The sequence below is a fragment of the Oncorhynchus mykiss genome, chromosome 18 (assembly GCF_013265735.2).
Source record: "Oncorhynchus mykiss isolate Arlee chromosome 18, USDA_OmykA_1.1, whole genome shotgun sequence".
Lineage (NCBI taxonomy): Eukaryota > Metazoa > Chordata > Actinopteri > Salmoniformes > Salmonidae > Oncorhynchus > Oncorhynchus mykiss.
The window spans coordinates 13,906,226-13,927,541 of NC_048582.1; the positions used below are offsets into that span (position 1 = coordinate 13,906,226).

The 21,316-nt window shown below is 43.4% G+C and overlaps 1 protein-coding gene across 1 annotated transcript in view; it reads left to right on the forward strand.

The window, feature by feature from the left end:
• LOC110495487 (filamin A-interacting protein 1-like) overlaps nt 1-21,316 on the forward strand; it is an 85,234-nt gene that overhangs the window by 22,270 nt on the left and 41,648 nt on the right. Inside the window, exons 2-4 of the mRNA XM_021570760.2 lie at nt 17,272-17,604; nt 18,814-18,987; nt 21,059-21,237. Coding sequence (XP_021426435.2) covers nt 17,284-17,604; nt 18,814-18,987; nt 21,059-21,237 — 674 coding nt within the window. The 5' untranslated portion in view covers nt 17,272-17,283. The remainder of the gene's footprint in view (nt 1-17,271; nt 17,605-18,813; nt 18,988-21,058; nt 21,238-21,316) is intronic.

The window sequence follows — 21,316 nt, forward strand, 5'->3', positions numbered from 1 at the left end:
AACGGTGGCCCTCCTCTTACATGTGCTACTGTCCTATCAAGCAGTCGAGACTCGCCCAAAACTGACTTTCCCATCTCTGATGAGGCCATATGGAAAGCCCAACAGGATGATCCAGAAGTACAGGCTTTGTACCAGACTGTCCTGGAAGATGGAGAAAAGATGGTCAATCCTAACACAAAGCTGACCATCATTGAAGACAAAGTCTACCATGTTGAACAACTACCTCACAGAACCCTCTACAAAAATGTACATACTTGAAACTCTATGCCTTCAACTGCTTCAACATTTCCATGAAGACCCATTAGCTGGTCATTTGGGCAGGTTCAAAACCTACATGCGGTTGCAAGCATGACTGTACTGGCCACATCTGAGCATGGATGTGAAGTCACACATCCAAAACTGTCAGGTTTGTCAAATGTACAAACCAGAAGGTAGAAAGCCTGCTGGCAACTTGCAGCAAACGGTGGTTACCCGACCTTGGGAAATGTTAGGAGTGGATTTTATGGGTCCATTTCCTAGAAACTCCAATCAGAATGTGTACATGCTTGTTTTTGTTGATTACTATTCAAAGTGGGTGGAGCTCTTTTCCCTGCGTCAGGCCACAGCGAGGACCGTCTCTAACATCCTTACGAAAGAGATCCTGACTCGCTGGGGAGTGCCTGATTACATCCTGTCTGATCGAGGTTCCCAATTTGTCTCTGATCTCTTTGAGGAGACATGCCAAAGTTGGAACCTGAGACAGAAGTTGACCACAGCCTATCACCCACAGACCAACCTCACTGAGAGGGTAAATTGAACCTTGAAGACAATGATTGCTTCCTATGTAGGGACCCAGCACAAACACTGGGACAAGCACCTTCATGAGTTTCTATTTGCCCTGAATTCTGCTGTGCAAGAGTCCACTGGAGTCATACCTGCAGAGCTGAACCTAAGTGGTCCCCTCCAAGGACCCTTGGATATGGTGCTACAACCCCAGCAGCTTACTCCAGGTAGTCCATCTCCACGACTTGAGAGCTCTTGTCTCAAAGAACATGATCCAGGCTCGACTCAAGCTTCGCTCTCATCCTTACTCGAAAGCTGAACAATTCTTCTCGGCCAAGCTCGCTCCTAAATGGCAAGGACCATATAGGATTGTGGAGCAGATGGGCCTTTTGAACTACCGAGTGGTGAAAGAGGACACAGGTGAAGATATGCGCGTTGTCCATGTCTCATGCCTTAAAGCCTGTTACCCCTCGGCTGAGGAATTGGAGGTGATTGAGCGCCGCAAGGTCCTGGATATCTTTGAAGAGGAAAGGGAGGAGACTTTTCTCGGATTCCCAGACCCAGAAGTCTCACACCTTGAGGCCTGTGACCCCTCAGCTGAGGAGCATGAGCGCCAAAAAGTAATTAATATTTTTGTAGAGGAAAGTGATGAGACCTTTCTCGGTTTCCCTGACCAAGATGTGCCTTCCAGTGCAATGGTCGGCTCTTTCCAGGGGAGGGGGTGTGACGGCCCTGAATTTTTCTGAACCGTCTCAGTGCTTCTCCTTCCAATAGGGCGATTTCCCTTTAATTCCCAATTAAATAGCCAGCATCAGCTGCGCAAAAGTGGGGTTGTGATGGAGACGTGAATGAGGATGTGTTCAACCCTCAGTTCCGAAGCTTCTCTATTCCGTTTGTTTTGTTGCCTTTAAACGTGTGTTTTGTAGCCTAATAGAGTTTACCCAGGATCGGATCCAGTCTTTGCTTCCGTGGACTACACCTCTCCGTTCTTCGTGGCCTTTCTCCGCTGGAGATCTGTTGGCAGATTGGATTGTCTGACTGACCGACTGACTACAACCTTTTTTGTATATGGTATTTCATTTGTTTTGATGTGATGTATACTGTGATGATTTGTGCAGTTAGTTGTAGTTGAGGATTTAGTAAGAATTGATACGCTTTAAAGTTGTGTGGTAAAATAATTGTTATATTGCTTGCATGATTAATACTGGGTTTACTCCACTTGAATGAATGGACAAACATTGCGTGACAAAGGTCACTTGAGTTCCCTGAACTTCTTTACGGGCTGGGCTCTTTTTAGGCCCGAGGTACAGGTCATTTCTGGAGGAACCAGAACTCATTGTGTTATATGTGTGTGTAATCATTTATGTTGGTAATGCAACCCACGCAAAATAATACAGTTGTTTTTAAAGTTCTTTCCAATGTTTTAAGGGTTTATGAAAAGTGTATTTCCATCCTGACTTTTACATAAGTCCTTTGTATTGGTGTAGACTTGACAGACCAGATGGGACTCATTCCCTCCCATACCAAAAGGAGAAAACAATGTTTTCTCTGGTAGGCACAACCTATCTGGCACCCCTATAAATAATAACCTCAAGTCAAAACCGTTACAATATATTTAAATCTTTAAAATAAGGCTGTAACGTAACAAAATGTGGTAAAAGTCGAGGAGTCTGAATACTTTCCGAATGCACTATTCTTTTAGATCTGTGTGTATTGTTGTTCATTGTTAGATATTACTCTACTGCTGGAGCTAGGGACACAAGCATTTCTCTACACCTGTAATAACATTTTCTAAAAATGTGTATGTGACCAATAAAATTAGATTTGATAGCATAGAACATGTCCCAGGTGAGGTTTCATGTACAGGGCAGCAACAAGTGCAGTGTAAGTGCACCATACTATCTATGGAGGAAGGAATGGAGAGTACCAGGCTGTCTGCACCAGTAAAGTTCATCATGATGTGTCTTCTACCTTGGGATGGGTGGCCCATGTGGTGATCGAACATCCCAGATATTCACACCCAACCCGGTGAGTCTTGTCTGCGACCGCCACCCGCTGTGTTGATATGCCAGTGCTCCGGGCCGGTGGAAGTGGATATTTCCCTGAGAATGCACCACGCTTTCATAGCCTGCTGGTCCCAGATAATACTGTATGTGCTTCAGCCAAATATTGTAATATAGCCTGGTCCAAGATCTGTCCCAGATATATACAGTGTGCTTCAGCCAAGTCCTCTGCTCTGACTACTGTTGTCATGTTTGGCATCACCATGAACGAACATAACAGAGAGGATCTATACAGATCTGGGACCAGGCTCTTTGTACCGTATTCCGTAAGAAGAGACCCAACATTAATGGCCATGACCTGAAAACATACTGTGTCTGTCTCCCCATCTCTCTACAAAAACACATCCATGGAAAATCCAGGAACATATGTCTATGTCAGTACTCCTGAGGGTTTGGCAGCTTCATCCCTGGGCTCTGGTGTCAGCTGCCTGCAGGGTGTGAAACCAGGGGGTGGTGGGTGTCACTAACTGACACCTCTCATCTTAATCACCTGCATAAATTAAAAGGTACAGTGTGTTGCTAAAGATGATATTGTGGTTTGCCCCCATTGCCAACTAATGAAACACGAGAGTCAGTATCAAATATACTGTATGGAAGAGCACACTCACAGAGATAGAAAGAGACAGATTCATGAATACCAAAGCTCAAAAGTACAGTACAAGGCAATACGTTTATACTTTTTCAACTGAAAATTACAGAGCAGAGCAGTACATAAATAAACATACCAACAAACATACAGACAGACACACACACACCAACCCTAGGTCCTTCTGCATTCCTGGTTGGTCATAAAAAGTGGGATTGGAGTTTGGCATCTGGCCCAGACCATGAGATCATGTGATATAATCCCCATGGCAACCACTACACCTCAACATAAGCAGACAGACTGACACACGCACGCATGGACATCTTCCCAGACAGGCCCCTCAAGCCAAACCCGGCAGGACCTCTGTGTAGAGACAGGATCTGTCTTTCCTCTTCTCCCAGGGGAACGTAGCCCTTCGTCCCTCTGTCAACAGCTTGTGTCATGCTACTTGAGCGAGGCCTGAGACTCTAAACAGATTCCTCTATTTGTTTTGGCCGCTGCGTGGGAGTTCGACGAGGAGGAGGAGGTTTGGATGTTTGCATCCAGCACAGGGTTGTGTTGTATTTTCACGTGTCTTGTAATTCATCATCAGGTTTCACCCCTCGTCCTCTCTCTTTCTGGGGACCCTTGGGACTGTGTTGCTCTAAAGTACGTGTCATGTCATATGTCACTGTGTGTCTACTCTGTACTCTGGGGCTCATGAAGTTGGGATCATTCTTGGTATGAGTTGTAGCCATGCTGGCTTGAAGGTTATGTTTTAATTCAATGAGCTATACTCTAGGTGTGTTGACAGAAATGATCATGTAATGACGCAATATACTTAAAGTTAAAGTTCACTCATGACAATCTCAAGAGGCACTCCTGCAAATTACAACATTTAAAAGTCAACACTTGGTTATCTCTAGATAACTAACGTTGATTTTATTGCATCACTTGGAGCACTGCAAAGCACTGTGGCTTAGTATTTACACTCCCTGCTATAGGCCCACACGACAGCAACGGAAATGTAGGTCTACAACAACGTCATATATAGAGGGGTTTTAAAATAGCATACTTTATGGCCGTACTAAAACATCCTGTTTGCCTGACCCGCTCCTGAACATCTCTCTGGTCAGCATGGAGGAATTACAGCCGTGTGTCCCCAGCAATTGCTTTATCTCAGAGTTGTGGAATTCCCAAATGAGTTCTCTGTTGTAGCAGGAAACTCGGGGAACGGTTTTATTGCCTGGTGCCCCATCCACCTCAGAGTCTGAACTGTGATCGCTGCCCGTAACCAAGGAGATCACCCTGCTGTTTGTAAACAATTCATTTTCTAGGGGCTGGCGCTGGATGGAAAAGCCTGTAGGCCTTTCCCACTTTCAAGTTCACAGTATTTGGAGAGAAAAGTAGCCCTTATTCGCTACTAACACGCTAATAACCACACAAGCACAAACACTAACTGATATTAACACTAACTTTAACATAATAACAAGTGTAGATAGTAGGCATGTTGGAATTCAGGATGGGAAAATCCAGATGATTAAGAAACTCCATAGGCACAGCTATAAACAGTTAGGAGGTAGTACTCTGTGCATGACTGTGGTATGCACAGTGTCCCGGGCCAAGGAGCTGGTGTGAAATACTTTAGGAGAGTGATAAAGCTGAGTCATAGAGTAGAGTATAAAGCATTATGGATGATTGATGATGGTCAAATACAGAAGGACAGTAAGGTGGCATCAAGGTTACGCCGCGGCTGCTAACTGTCCTGTATCACTAAATTACACATTGGCTGCTAACTGTCCTGTTTTACTAAATTACACATCGGCTGTTAACTGTCCTGTATCACTAAGTTACACATCGGCTGTTAACTGTCCTGTATCACTAAGTTACACATCGGCTGTTAACTGTCCTGTATCACTAAGTTACACATCGGCTGCTAACTTTCCTGTATCACTAAGTTACACATCGGCTGCTAACTGTCCTGTATCACTAAGATACACATCGGCTGTTAACTGTCATGTTTAACTAAGTTACACATCGGCTGCTAACTGTCCTGTATAACTAAGTTACACATCGGCTGTTAACTGTCCTGTATAACTAAGTTACACATCGGCTGCTAACTGTCCTGTATCACTAAGTTACACATCGGCTGCTAACTTTCCTGTATCACTAAGTTACACATCGGCTGCTAACTGTCCTGTATCACTAAGTTACACATCGGCTGTTAACTGTCCTGTATCACTAAGTTACACATCGGCTGCTAACTTTCCTGTATCACTAAGTTACACATCGGCTGCTAACTTTCCTGTATCACTAAGTTACTCATCGGCTGCTAACTTTCCTGTATCACTAAGTTACACATCGGCTGCTAACTTTCCTGTATCACTAAGTTACACATCGGCTGCTAACTGTCCTGTATCACTAAGTTACACATCAGCTGCTAACTGTCCTGTATCACTAAGTTACACATCGGCTGCTAACTGTCATGTTTAACTAAGTTACACATCGGCTGCTAACTGTCCTGTATCACTAAGTTACACATCGGCTGCTAACTGTCCTGTATCACTAAGTTACACATCGGCTGTTAACTGTCCTGTATCACTAAGTTACACATCGGCTGTTAACTGTCATGTTTAACTAAGTTACACATCGGCTGCTAACTGTCCTGTATCACTAAGTTACACATCGGCTGCTAACTGTCCTGTATCACTAAGATACACATCGGCTGTTAACTGTCCTGTATCACTAAGTTACACATCGGCTGTTAACTGTCCTGTATCACTAAGTTACACATCGGCTGTTAACTGTCATGTTTAACTAAGTTACACATCGGCTGCTAACTGTCCTGTATCACTAAGTTACACATCGGCTGCTAACTGTCCTGTATCACTAAGATACACATCGGCTGTTAACTGTCCTGTATCACTAAGTTACACATCGGCTGCTAACTGTCCTGTATCACTAAGTTACACATCGGCTGTTAACTGTCCTGTATCACTAAGTTACACATCGGCTGTTAACTGTCCTGTATCACTAAGTTACACATCGGCTGCTAACTGTCCTGTATCACTAAGTTACACATCGGCTGTTAACTGTCCTGTATCACTAAGCTACACATCGGCTGCTAACTGTCCTGTATCACTAAGTTACACATCGGCTGCTAACTGTCCTGTATCACTAAGTTACACATCGGCTGCTAACTGTCCTGTATCACTAAGTTACACATCGGCTGCTAACTGTCATGTTTAACTAAGTTACACATCGGCTGCTAACTGTCCTGTATCACTAAGTTACACATCGGCTGTTAACTGTCCTGTATCACTAAGTTACACATCGGCTGCTAACTGTCCTGTATCACTAAGTTACACATCGGCTGTTAACTGTCCTGTATCACTAAGTTACACATCGGCTGCTAACTGTCCTGTATCACTAAGTTACACATCGGCTGATAACTGTCCTGTATCACTAAGTTACACATCGGCTGTTAACTGTCCTGTATCACTAAGTTACACATCGGCTGCTAACTGTCCTGTATCACTAAGTTACACATCGGCTGCTAACTGTCCTGTATCACTAAGTTACACATCGGCTGTTAACTGTCCTGTATCACTAAGTTACACATCGGCTGTTAACTGTCCTGTATCACTAAGTTACACATCGGCTGCTAACTGTCCTGTATCACTAAGTTACACATCGGCTGTTAACTGTCATGTTTAACTAAGTTACACATCGGCTGCTAACTGTCCTGTATAACTAAGTTACACATCGGCTGTTAACTGTCCTGTATAACTAAGTTACACATCGGCTGCTAACTGTCCTGTATCACTAAGTTACACATCGGCTGCTAACTGTCCTGTATCACTAAGTTACACATCGGCTGTTAACTGTCCTGTATCACTAAGTTACACATCGGCTGTTAACTGTCCTGTATCACTAAGTTACACATCGGCTGCTAACTGTCCTGTATCACTAAGTTACACATCGGCTGCTAACTTTCCTGTATCACTAAGATACACATCGGCTGTTAACTGTCCTGTATCACTAGGTTACACATCGGCTGCTAACTGTACTGTATCACTAGGTTACACATCGGCTGCTAACTGTACTGTATCACTAGGTTATGCCTTGGCTGCTAACTGTCCTGTATCACTAGGTTATGCCTTGGCTGCTAACTGTACTGTATCACCGGTGTCTGTGTTTGTCTGTGTCAGTGCATAGGTCAAGTCAGAGAGGATAGGCAGGGATGAATCTCCCATTGTCCCATTGTGATAAACAACAATACTATGTGAAGCAGAGAATACTAATAGTCTTAACAAACTGGGGATGGGAATCTGTTACCTCCGGCATTTAGACTGGAGGGATAACATCCAGTAACAAAGAAGAGAGAGCTCTCGTAAATCATTGCACAAAAAGGTCATCTACGATTACATAGTTGAACAACTGACGTGAATGATCATTTATCCACCCCTGCCTGCATTCAGGCTTCTTACACAATGCTCTGAGTCTGAAAGAGAGGGAGAAGAGTAATCTGATCTGGTTTTACATCGCAGTGACTTTCTAGTGCTCTCTTTCCTAGACTTACAGTACATTGTGTTGTAGCGTACCATACTGTCTGTCCTATTCTTTGACCTCTCTAGTTCCTGATCATGTCTCCTGAGAAAAATGCTATAGGCTACACTATGGAAATGGAACACTGGAATGTGCAATGGGAATGCGTACAAATGCAAGTGCTGAAATGGCTGATAAAGGTAACTCTGTGTGTTGGATGTATCATGGTGTCCATCAGCTGACACCCCTATATCAGGGGTGTCAAATTCATTCCATGGAGGGCCTAGTGTCTGCTGTTTTTTGGTTTTCCCTTTCAATTAAGACCTAGACAACAAGGTGTGGGGAGTTCCTTATTAATTAGTGACCTTAATTCATCAATCATGTACAAGGGAGGAGCGAAAACACACACACTCAGTCCTCTGTGGAATGAGTTTGACAACTGTGTTTTAGAGATTTCAGGATCAGTTGACTGTGGTGTGTTATCTAAACAGAGGGATTAGAAGGTAGCCTCTATGATCAGATATCTAAACAGGGGGATTAGAGGGTAGCCTATAGCAATGGATATCTAAACAGATGGATTAGAGGGTAGCCTATATGATCAGATATCTAAACAGAGGGATTAGAGGGTAACCTATAGTTAGATATCTAAACAGATGGATTAGAGGGTAACCTATATGATCAGATATCTAAACAGGGGGATTAGAGGGTAGCCTATAGCAATGGATATCTAAACAGATGGATTAGAGGGTAGCCTATATGATCAGATCTCTAAACAGAGGGATTAGAGGGTAACCTATAGCACCAGATATCTAAACAGATGGATTAGAGGGTAACCTATAGTTAGATATCTAAACAGATGGATTAGAGGGTAACCTATATGATCAGCTATCTAAACAGATGGATTAGAGGGTAACCTATTGTAATGGATATCTAAACAGATGGATTAGAGGGTAACCTATAGCAATGGATATCTAAACAGATGGATTAGAGGGTAACCTATAGTTAGATATCTAAACAGATGGATTAGAGGGTAGCCTATTTGATCAAATATCTAAACAGAGGGATTAGAGGGTAACCTATAGCAATGGATATCTAAATAGAGGGATTAGAGGGTAACCTATTGTAATTGGGTGCGTGTTGGTGGCAGGGAAGTCAGGCGCAGGATAATCTAACTTGGTATAAACGGAGTTGTTTAATCAGTGCTTCACAAAACTCCAAAATCAAAATGACAAAATAATAAAAAGTGGGTACAAAAAAAGCGCACCAACACATAATACAATCAAACAATCTCCGACAAGGACATGAGGGGAAACAGAGGGTTAAATACACATGTAATTGATGGGATTGGAACCAGGTGTGAAGGAAGACGAGACAAAACCCATGGAAAATGAAAAATGGATCAGTGATGGCTCGAAGGTCGGTGACGTTGACCGCCGAACACCGCCCGAACAAGGAGAGGGACCGACTTCGGCGGAAGTCGTGACACCTATAGCAATGGATATCTAAACAGAGGGATTAGAGGTTTACCTATAGCTAGATATCTAAACAGAGGGATTAGAGGTTTACCTATAGCTAGATATCTAAACAGAGGGATTAGAGGGTAACCTATATGATCAGATATCTAAACAGAGAGATTAGAGGGTAACCTATAGCTAGATATCTAAACAGAGGGATTGGAGGGCAACCTATAGCTAGATACCTAAACAGGTGGATTAGAGGGTAACCTACACCTCCAGATATCTCAACAGATGGATTGGAGTGTAACCTCTAGCTAGGTATCTAAACAGAGGGATTAGAGGGTAACCTATAGCACCGGATACTAAACAGAGGGATTAGAGTCTAGCCTATAGCTACAATGTAATTTATATCAATAAAACACAAAATATGTTGCTGTAGTTTGTTTATAAATCATAAAGGTACTGTATACTAGCTGAAGTGTACATAAAACTATAATATTTATTACGTACAAACACAGCGTTTTGTGAACATGTCTCATTACCGTAACACTTTTTCAAATTCCTGTAAAATCTCAAGTCAGTTTTCAATAAAGTTTTATTCCCCCACGATGCGTCATCTAGAGGAGTAGTCCTTAGTTAAGAAAATGTGTTATGCTTATATGCCTTCAGGATGAGGTTCTTATTTTCCAACAGCCCTTTGTTTATATATTTTTTGGACTTTGAAAACTGTTGCGGTAATGAGAGTTTTGTGGAAATTGTGCTAAAATACATCATGTCTGATCCAAAAAACACAAATAATTATTATGAAAGAGATAAATACAGATCAGGAGAATCTCAGTGATCTAAGAGGAAATTGTCTAATTGTCTGTGTGCACCTGGGTATGTGCATTGCATACGTGTGTGTGCATATTATATGTGCGTGTGTGTTTGTATGTGTGTGCAAGGGAAAAAGAGGAGTGTGTTAAAACCACACCTGCATCCTCACCTTTCGACCTCTCTGTTTAACAGCCTCCCCACTCCTTCATTCCCCTGTCCCGCCAACCCTCCTCCCCACGAACGTAAAGTGAAGTCATCACCATAACCCTATCTGTATACCGGGACAGAAAATACTCATTTTAAAGACCATGGACTGACTTCTGGTAAGAAATAAGTTAATGGTAAATACATTGCAGTCTATGGAATGTGTAGAGTGGGCTTGAAATACAATATTTGTCTGTGTTACTCAAACAAGGGTCCATGTGGGACAGGTCCCACAGTCAGGGTCCGGAGAGCAGAGAAGTTTCATGGGAGGATGGGTTTTGTCTGCCATTATGAGTGTCGCGTATAATCGGCAAGATTTAATCGTCACCAAGTGATATGTACAGTTGAAGTCGGAAGTTTACATACACCTTAACCAAATACATTTAAACTCAATTTTAAGAATATGAAATGTCAGAATAATAGTAGAGAGAATGATTTATTTAAGATTTTATTTCTTTCATCACATTCCCAGTGGGTCAGAAGTTTACATATACTCAATTAGTATTTGGTAGCATTGCCTTTAAATTGTTTCACTTGGGTCAAACATTTCGGGTAGCCTTCCACAAGCTTCCCACCATAAGTTGGGTGAATTTGGGCCCATTTCTCCTGACAGTGCTGGTGTAGAGTCAGGTTTGTAGGCCTCCTTGCTAGCACACCGCTTTTTCAGTTCTGCCCACATATTTTCAATAAGCTTGAGGTCAGGGATTTGTGATGGCCACTCCAATACCTTGACTTTGTTGTCCTTAAGCCATTTTGCCACAACTTTGGAAGTATGCTTGCGGTCATTGTCCATTTGGAAGACCCACCAAGCTTTAACTTCCTGACTGATGTCTTGAGATGTTGCTTCAATATATCTACATCATTTTCCTACCTCATGATGCCATGTGTTTTGTGAAGTGCACCAGTCCCTCCTGGAGCAAAGTACCCCCACAACATGATGCTGCCATCCCGTGCTTCACGGTTGGGATGGTGTTCTTTGCCTTGCAAGCCTCCCCCTTTTACCTCCAAACATAATGATGGTCATTATGGCCAAATAGTTATATTTTTGTTTCATCAGACCAGAGGACATTTCTCCAAAAAGTACAATCTTTGTCCCCATGTGCAGTTGCAAACCGTAGTCTGGCTTTTTTATGGCGGTTTTGGAGCAGTGGCTTCTTCCTTGCTGAGCGTCCTTTCAGGTTATGTCAATATAGGACTTGTTTTACTGTGGATATAAATACTGTTGTACCTGTTTCCTCCAGCATCTTCACAAGGTCCTTTGCTGTTGTTCTGGGATTGATTTGCACGTTTTGCACCAAAGTACGTTCATCTTTAGGAGACAGAACTTCAAATCAAATGTATTTATGTAGCCCTTCGTACATCAGCTGATATCTCAAAGTGCTGTACAGAAACCCAGCCTAAAACCCCAAACAGAAGCACGGTGGCTAGGAAAAACTCCCTAGAAAGGCCAAAACCAAGGAAGAAACCTAGAGAGGAACCAGGCTATGTGGGGTGGCCAGTCCTCTTCTGGCTGTGCCGGGTGGAGATTATAACAGAACATGGCCAAGATGTTCAAATGTTCATAAATGACCAGCATGGTAAAATAATAATAATCACAGGCAGAACAGTTGAAACTGGAGCAGCAGCACGGCCAGGTGGACTGGGGACAGCAAGGAGTCATCATGTCAGGTAGTCCTGAGGCATGGTCCTAGGGCTCAGGTCCTCCGAGAGAGAGAGAAAGAAAGAGAGAATTAGAGAGAGCATACTTAAATTCACACAGGACACTGGATAGGACAGGAGAAGTACACCAGATATAACAAACTGACCCCAGCCCCCCGACACATAAACTACTGCAGCATAAATACTGGAGGCTGAGACAGGAGGGGTCAGGAGACACTGTGGCCCCATCCGATGACATCTCCGGACAGGGCCAAACAGGAAGGCTATAACCCCACCCACTTTGCCAAAGCACAGCCCCCACACCACTAGAGGGATATCTTCAACCACCAACTTACCATCCTGAGACAAGGCCGTGTATAGCCCACAAAGATCTCCGCGGCAGAGAATCCCAGTGGAGAGAGGGGAACCGGCCAGGCAGAGACAGCAAGGACGGTTCGTTGCTCCAGAGCCTTTCCGTTCACCTTCACACTCCTGGGCCAGACTACACTCAATCATATGACCCACTGAAGAGATGAGTCTTCAGTAAAGACTTAAAGGTTGAGACCGAGTTTGCGTCTCTCACATGGGTAGGCAGACCATTCCATAAAAATTGAGCTCTATAGGAGAAAGCCTTGCCTCCAGCTGTTTGCTTAGAAATTCTAGGGACAATGTATATGTAATGCTTTGTAGGTTAGCAGTAAAACCTAAAAAAAAATCAGCCCTTGCCTTGACAGGAAGCCAGTGTAGGGAGGCTAGCACTGGAGTAATATGATGACATTTTTTGGTTCTAGTCAGGATTCTAGCAGCCGTGTTTAGCACTAACTGAAGTTACTTGTCTCCTTCCTGAGCGGTATGACAGCTACGTGGTCCCATGGTGTTTATACTTACGTACTATTGTTTGTACAGATGAACGTGATACCTTCAGGCATTTGGAAATTGCTCCCAAGGATGAACCAGACTTGTGGAGGTCTACAATTTTCTGAGGTCTTGGCTGATTTCTTTTGATTTTCCTATGATGTCAAGCAAAGAGGCACTGAGTTTGAAGGTAGGCCTTGAAACACATCCATGGGTATACCTCCAATTGACTCAAATTATGTCAATTAACCTATCAGAAGCTCCTAAAGCCATGACATAATTTCCTGGAATTTTCCAAGCTCTTTAAAGGCACAGTCAACTTAGTGTATGTAAACTTCTGACCCACTGGAATTATGATACAGTGAATTATAAGTGAAATAATCTGTCTGTAAACTATTGTTGGGAAAATGACTTGTGTCATGCACAAAGTAGATGTCCTAACCGACTTGCCAAAGCTATAGTTTCACAAGAAATTTGTGGAGTGGTTGAAAAACGAGACTCCAACCTGTGTAAAGTGTATGTAAACATCTGACTTCAACTGTATGTAAGAGCAGACTACAGTCTGAATTACAAGCAGCAGCTCCTGTCGAGAGAGAGAGAGAGAGAGAGAGAGAGAGAGAGAGAGAGAGAATACTTTGGATGATTAAGCACGTCAGAGAGAGAGTGAGAGGCAGGCAAGTCATCAATGTAAAGGTCAGGCGCCTTTGACAAACTTTGTTTCCATTCAGTAAGAGAGAGCCTGAGTCTAGTTCTGCCAGGTCTGTGACCTCATCAAGCCGAGGGCACAGTGCGGCCTTATAAACCCAACCTCACATCCCCCCCAAACTCACAGGACTCTTTCCTAGGTCATTACTCTAGTAATAATCACATCAGCATGTCAGGATACTTGTCTGTGTTGTCTGTGTTGAGGAATGATGACTGTGTTACAGATATGTTACAGATATGCTACAGGTCTTTCAGGCAAGCTTTGTGTACTGGCTATAGAGGCAGTATCTACAGTACCTACCTGTACTAGGTAGTATCGTGTGTGTGTGTGTGTGTGTACTGATATTACTTAAAAGGAATAGGCCTATAGACATGCACAAGCATGAATCCATGTTGCGTGCATATGGTAATGTCCTCTCTGCCAAAGCAATAGCTAATCCTCTGCAAACAGTATGAAGTGCTGTTTATCATTACATCACCTTTTGGCTGTGATCCTGCTCCTATTGTGGACCTGTAGAAAACTGAGACAATGACATGTGAAAGGGCCTGAGCTGGTTTGACACAATGACTGTGTTTGCTTCCCAAATTGTAACCTATTCCCTATGCGTTGCACTACTTTTGACCGGGGCCTATTAGGCTCTGGTCAAAGGTAGTGCACTACATTGCTAGTACGGGGCCATTTGGGACTCACCCTGTGTGATGTTCAGCTGGCCAGATTAGTAGGAGAACAAATCATGATTAAATGTAATCTCTCTGGGCAGATTCACACACGTTACAAACTCTTTCATTCATAGTGTCACAGAGTATGAATGTCAAACTAGTCTGGTCAGTTTACTACATGGAGGGGAGAAGACTGTCATGGCATTGTGCTTTCTTCAGTGCTCCCACTGGCCACAGACGTCAGTTCAACATCGAGATTTGATTTACATTGGGTTGAGTTTAAACAAAACGTTTCACCATATCATTGGATTTAGGTTGAAAGGTGGGTAAACAAAAAACAACGAAATTCCCTGACGTTGATGACTTTTTGCAAATCCAATCAGTTTTCCACGTTGATTCAACGTCATTGCATAGACGTTTTTGGTTGAAACGACGTGGAAATAACATTGATTCAACCACTTTTGCCCATTGGGTTTACTGTAGTGTATCAGTATTTCATAACAATCCCCTTCTTTATACAATTGTAGGTGAGTTGACTTTAAAGGTACATTCTGGGGATTGGAATCTGTTCAGTGGTCATTTCAATGTTACAGAATGTATCGTTATGAACTCTCCCCAGTATTATACTTGACGTGAAGATTGTTGTTTGCTGTTCAGAACACTATAGAGGAGGGAATGTTCTGGTAAAATAATACCATTGTGGTGCACCTCATCATCATTAGCAGTAGAAGAGGCCATGCAAGGGCTCTTACCTCATGGTGACTAACTAATTGTGTTCTGGCAGATTCCTCTTCTCACCTTGGCCAAGCTGACAGGCAGCAAAACAAAGCATGCTCATCGACAAACTATGTTTGTGGTTTCGTACCTAGCGTACGCAGCAACAGTAAAAACCATGTTCACAGTTCATACATAGACTACATCACAACAGTAAAACCATGTTCATAGTTCATACATAGACTACATCACAACAGTAAAACCATGTTCACAGTTCATACATAGACTACATCACAACAGTAAAACCATGTTCACAGTTCATACATAGACTACATCACAACAGTAAAACCATGTTCACAGTTCATACATAGACTACATCACAACAGTAAAACCATGTTCACAGTTCATACATAGACTACATCACAACAGTAAAACCATGTTCACAGTTCATACATAGACTACATCACAACAGTAAAACCATGTTCACAGTTCATACATAGACTACATCACAACAATAAAACCATGTTCACAGTTCATACATAGACTACATCACAACAGTAAAACCATGTTCATAGTTCATACATAGACGACATCAGCAGTTCCATAACTGGTGTTTTTGTTTTGTGCTCTTCTGAGAAGTTCAGAGATAATTCCAAAAACATCATCATCTCAAACCGTGCTTTCATTTGGCTTGCTTGAATAACTGGTACTTTCCAGCAAAGGTCTCTCTTTGCACATTCTTGTTCATTTTTGTTTACTTTATTGTTGGACTATTACATGATCTGGAGGGAGTGAAATGGGTGAGAGCTTCCAAAGGAAGGTAGGCTCTAAAAATAAAGTGTTACCAACATTCCTCTGAAAGTAGTGTACACAGCCAGTATAGATGTGCCAAAGGGAGTGATCCAGCCTAGGATTGGAACCCTAGATTCTCCCAGTGAGAGGTTCTAAACAGAAGTATAGTTCTCTCACAGTATAGGTTTCCCAGCACTCCTACGTCCAACCATTACAGTCATGGAACAGGACAGCCTGTGTGACTGTCAAACCCAACACTGACCAGTAGCGTTGGCCCTCGGCAATGTTTACTCTCAAAACACACAGCTTTGTCAGGGAAGTGAGCGAACAACAGCCAGAGTTGATATGGAGACATGCCAGACGCTCCACTCCAGCCAGCTCTATTTCAGTCTCACACCACAGCACAGCAGAGAACACTGGGGCATATCTGAGCTCTCATGACAGTCAATCAAAGAGATTGTTAGATATTATTACACACTCACTACACACTTAGAAAAAAGGGTTCTTTGGCTGTCCCCATAGGAGAACCCTTTTTGGTTCCATGTAGAACTCTCTGTGGAAAAGGTTCTTCATGGAACCAAAAAGGGTTCTTCAAAGGGTTCTCCTATGGGGACAGCCAAAGACAGTGACCCGGGTTGAACTCTTTAGAGGTGTTGCGTAACCAACTCCTTGTTGACCTGGATCCCAGCTGTGCCCTTTGTCTGCTTGAACAGCTCAAATGTTGCAAGACTAACTGTGAGTAATAGCTGCAATCCATTAGGGCCAAACAGGGCCTGATTGCTTTAGTGTCTACTGTGGCACAGTTTACTCATCAACAGAACCCTGATGAAGGTTTACGGAATTACACGCTATCCTCCTGGGACGAGTGCATTGTGATGGTGTAAGCAAACCCTCACTTAACGGATATGGCTGCTCTCTGCTCTCGTCTGGAGCCCAGATCTCTGAGTTTAGATCTGTTCAAGCAGACTGCTGCTTGCGGCGATGACATCATCCCCGAATCATTCCGTGCCTTGCATGTGTACATATGCAGTCAAACAGCTATCCCTCTTACTCATAAACTGTCAGCCAGGCCACTAATACAACTGGTGATGTAATGAATGATTCAAGGCGTTTTTCTTTTCATCCTCAGATCAAACACACAGAACAGAGATTGGCCTATGCCTATTAAGGATTTGTATTCACAATCACTTTTTCATCAAGGTGCACGTCTACCTTTCCCGGTACTATATAACGCAGAAAACGATAAATGACACCGTGAATGGAGCTTAAGACTGTCAGACCATTCATGGCTTCATCATTGTCATGAGTCAGTGATTTAACCAAACCACAGTCTTATACAATGTAACAGAGCCTGGACGACTGAGCTTTGGGGCTGAATAGAACAGATCACTCCCTTCAACTCACCAACCCTTTACCCCACGGCTACACCCAACCCCACCCCAACCCACCTATCAATCTCCTTCCACTATGTTCCTTCCTGCTCCCCCTGCAGGTAAAAAAAAACATGCGTTCCCGTAGCAACAGCCTAGAGGACACAGCAAAGGCCAAGCTGGCTCAGCACCAGGCACGATCGCAGCGGCGGGCCACAGAACGTGAGGAGCCCCAGGGCAGGGGTGCAGGACGGGCCAGGCACAGGGAGCCCCCCGATGACACAGGCACAAACACAGGTACTGTCCAGAGGAAGGAAAAGGAGGGCAGCGGCAGCAGTGGGAGTGGCAGTGCCAGCAGTAACAGTCGGAGGGAGAAGGCAGCAGGCGGGAAGACCAGGGACCTCTCCCGAGATGACCTTCTGTTCCTTCTCTCCATGCTAGAAGGAGAACTGCAGGTGAGGAGAGACTGTGGGACTGGCCAGGGTTTGGATGGTTCTGGGTTGTTTGATGAGGAGAGACTAGGAGACTGGGCAAGGGTTTGGCTGGTTCTGGGTTATCTGGTGAGGAGAGTCAGGTCACTTGGCTTCTTTGTAATAATAAACCATGGGTAGTCTAGCTATAGGACAGTCTTCTTGGTAATACTAAACCATGGGTAGTCTAGCTATAGGACAGGCGTATTGGTATTACTAAACCATGGGTAGTCTAGCTATAGGACAGGCGTATTGGTAATACTAAACCATGGGTAGTCTAGCTATAGGACAGACTTATTGGTAATAATAAACCATGGGTAGTCTAGCTATAGGACAGTCTTCTTGGTAATACTAAACCATGGGTAGTCTAGCTATAGGACATGCTTATTGGTAATACTAAACCATGGGTAGTCTAGCTATAGGACAGGCGTATTGGTAATACGAAACCATGGGTAGTCTAGCTATAGGACAGGCTTATTGGTAATACTAAACCATGGGTAGTCTAGCTATAGGACAGGCTTATTGGTAATACTAAACCATGGGTAGTCTAGCTATAGGACAGGCTTATTGGTAATACTAAACCATGGGTAGTCTAGCTATAGGACAGTCTTCTTGGTACAGTCATACTAAACCATGGGTAGTCTAGCTATAGGACAGACTTATTGGTAATAATAAACCATGGGTAGTCTAGCTATAGGACAGTCTTCTTGGTAATACTAAAGCATGGGTAGTCTAGCTATAGGACAGGCTTCTTGGTAATACTAAACCATGGGTAGTCTAGCTATAGGACAGGCTTCTTGATAATACTAAACCATTGGTAGTCTAGCTATAGGACAGGCTTCTTGGTAATACTAAACCATGGATAGTCTAGCTATAGGACAGGCTTCTTGGTAATACTAAACCATGGGCAGTCTAGATATAGGACAGGCTTCTTGGTACAGTCATACTAAAGCATGGGCAGTCTAGAAATAGGACAGGCTTCTTTGTAATACTAAACCATGGGTAGTCTAGCCATAGGACAGGCTTCTTTGTAATACTAAACCATGGGCAGTCTAGATATAGGACAGGTTTCTTTGTAATACTAAACCATGGGTAGTCTAGTTTTTGGTAATACTAAACCATGGGTAGTGTAGCTGTCATGCTCATAGAACTGTGTCCTCTTCTCTCTCCCTCTCTCTCTCCCCCCTACCACAGGCCAGAGACGAGGTGATCACGGTGTTGAAGGCTGAGAAGATTGACTTGTCCCTCTTGGAGGCCCAGTATGGGTTCGTTACCCCACAGAAGGTCCTCCAGGCCCTGCAGAGAGACACCGTCCAGAGCAAGGCTGAGACCTTCCAGGAGGACATCTACGAGAGGCCCATGGCTGAGGTAGCACAGTCTCAACATTCAATACAGCAGCTCAGTAATGTCTGGGGTCAGTGAAGTGTAGCACCCTGATAAGACGACTTGGAAGTGTTGAGACTTCAGCTACAGTAAATGGGCGGCAGGTAGCCTAGCGGTTAAGAGCATTGGGCCAGTAACAGAAAGGTCGCTGGTTCAAATCCCCAAGCCGACTAGGTGAAAAATCTGTTGATGTGCCCTTGAGCAAGGCACTTAACCCTAATTGCTCCTGTAAGTCGCTGTGGATAAGAGTCTGCTAAAATGTATATGAAGTAGCTACAGTGCCTTGCGAAAATATTCGGCCCCCTTGAACTTTGCGACCTTTTGCCACACTTCAGGCTTCAAACATAAAGATATAAAACTGTATTTTTTTGTGAAGAATCAACAACAAGTGAGACACAATCATGAAGTGGAACGACATTTTTTGGATATTTCAAACTTTTTTAACAAATCAAAAACTGAAAAATTGGGCGTGCAAAATTATTCAGCCCCCTTAAGTTAATACTTTGTAGCGCCACCTTTTGCTGCGATTACAGCTGTAAGTCGCTTGGGGTATGTCTCTATCAGTTTTTCACATCGAGAGACTGAAATTTTTCCCATTCCTCCTTGCAAAACAGCTCGAGCTCAGTGAGGTTGGATGGAGAGCATTTGTGAACAGCAGTTTTCAGTTCTTTCCACAGATTCTCGATTGGATTCAGGTCTGGACTTTGACTTGGCCATTCTAACACCTGGATATGTTTATTTTTGAACCATTCCATTGTAGATTTTGCTTTATGTTTTGGATCATTGTCTTGTTGGAAGACAAATCTCCGTCCCAGTCTCAGGTCTTTTGCAGACTCCATCAGGTTTTCTTCCAGAATGGTCCTGTATTTGGCTCCATCCATCTTCCCATCAATTTTAACCATCTTCCCTGTCCCTGCTGAAGAAAAGCAGGCCCAAACCATGATGATGCCACCACCATGTTTGACAGTGGGGATGGTGTGTTCAGTGTGATGAGCTGTGTTGCCTCTTACGCCAAACATAACGTTTTGCATTGTTGCCAAAAAGTTCAATTTTGGTTTCATCTGACCAGAGCACCTTCTTCCACATGTTTGGTGTGTCTCCCAGGTGGCTTGTGGCAAACTTTAAACAACACTTTTTATGGATATCTTTAAGAAATGGCTTTCTTCTTGCCACTCTTCCATAAAGGCCAGATTTGTGCAATATACGACTGATTGTTGTCCTATGGACAGAGTCTCCCACCTCAGCTGTAGATCTCTGCAGTTCATCCAGAGTGATCATGGGCCTCTTGGCTGCATCTCTGATCAGTCTTCTCCTTGTATGAGCTGAAAGTTTAGAGGGACGGCCAGGTCTTGGTAGATTTGCAGTGGTCTGAGACTCCTTCCATTTCAATATTATCGCTTGCACAGTGCTCCTTGGGATGTTTAAAGCTTGGGAAATCTTTTTGTATCCAAATCCTGCTTTAAACTTCTTCACAACAGTATCTCGGACCTGCCTGGTGTGTTCCTTGTTCTTCATGATGCTTTCTGCGCTTTTAACGGACCTCTGAGACTATCACAGTGCAGGTGCATTTATACAGAGACTTGATTACACACAGGTGGATTGTATTTATCATCATTAGTCATTTAGGTCAACATTGGATCATTCAGAGATCCTCACTGAACTTCTGGAGAGAGTTTGCTGCACTGAAAGTAAAGGGGCTGAATAATTTTGCACGCCCAATTTTTCAGTTTTTGATTTGTTAAAAAAGTTTGAAAAATCTAATAAATGTCGTTCCACTTCATGATTGTGTCCCACTTGTTGTTGATTCTTCACAAAAAAATACAGTTTTATATCTTTATGTTTGAAGCCTGAAATGTGGCAAAAGGTCGCAAAGTTCAAGGGGGCCGAATACTTTCGCAAGGCACTGTACTTTGTAGGTTCAAAGATCAACTTTGGGTTTTTGTCTCATGACTGGACAATCACATTTGAAAATACATTAATACATCCGATATCACCTCACATAGAGGTGACAGGAAGTGTATTTGGAGTGGTCAGTAAACGCTCTGGTCTCTCCTAGCTGGACAAGCTGGTGGAGAAGCAGAGGGAGACCCACCGTCGCATGCTGGAGCAGCTGCTGCTGACTGAGCAGTCCCACAAGCGCGCCCTGTACAAGCTGGACGACGAGAAGAGGAACCATGGAGACTTCATGAGGAAGAGTGACGAGTTCACCAACCTGCTGGAGCAGGAACGAGAAAGGTCTGTTTGTTGCTGTTTCTCAACACTTAACAAACATACATGTGCAAAGGCAGGCAAACACGCATGTATGCACATATAC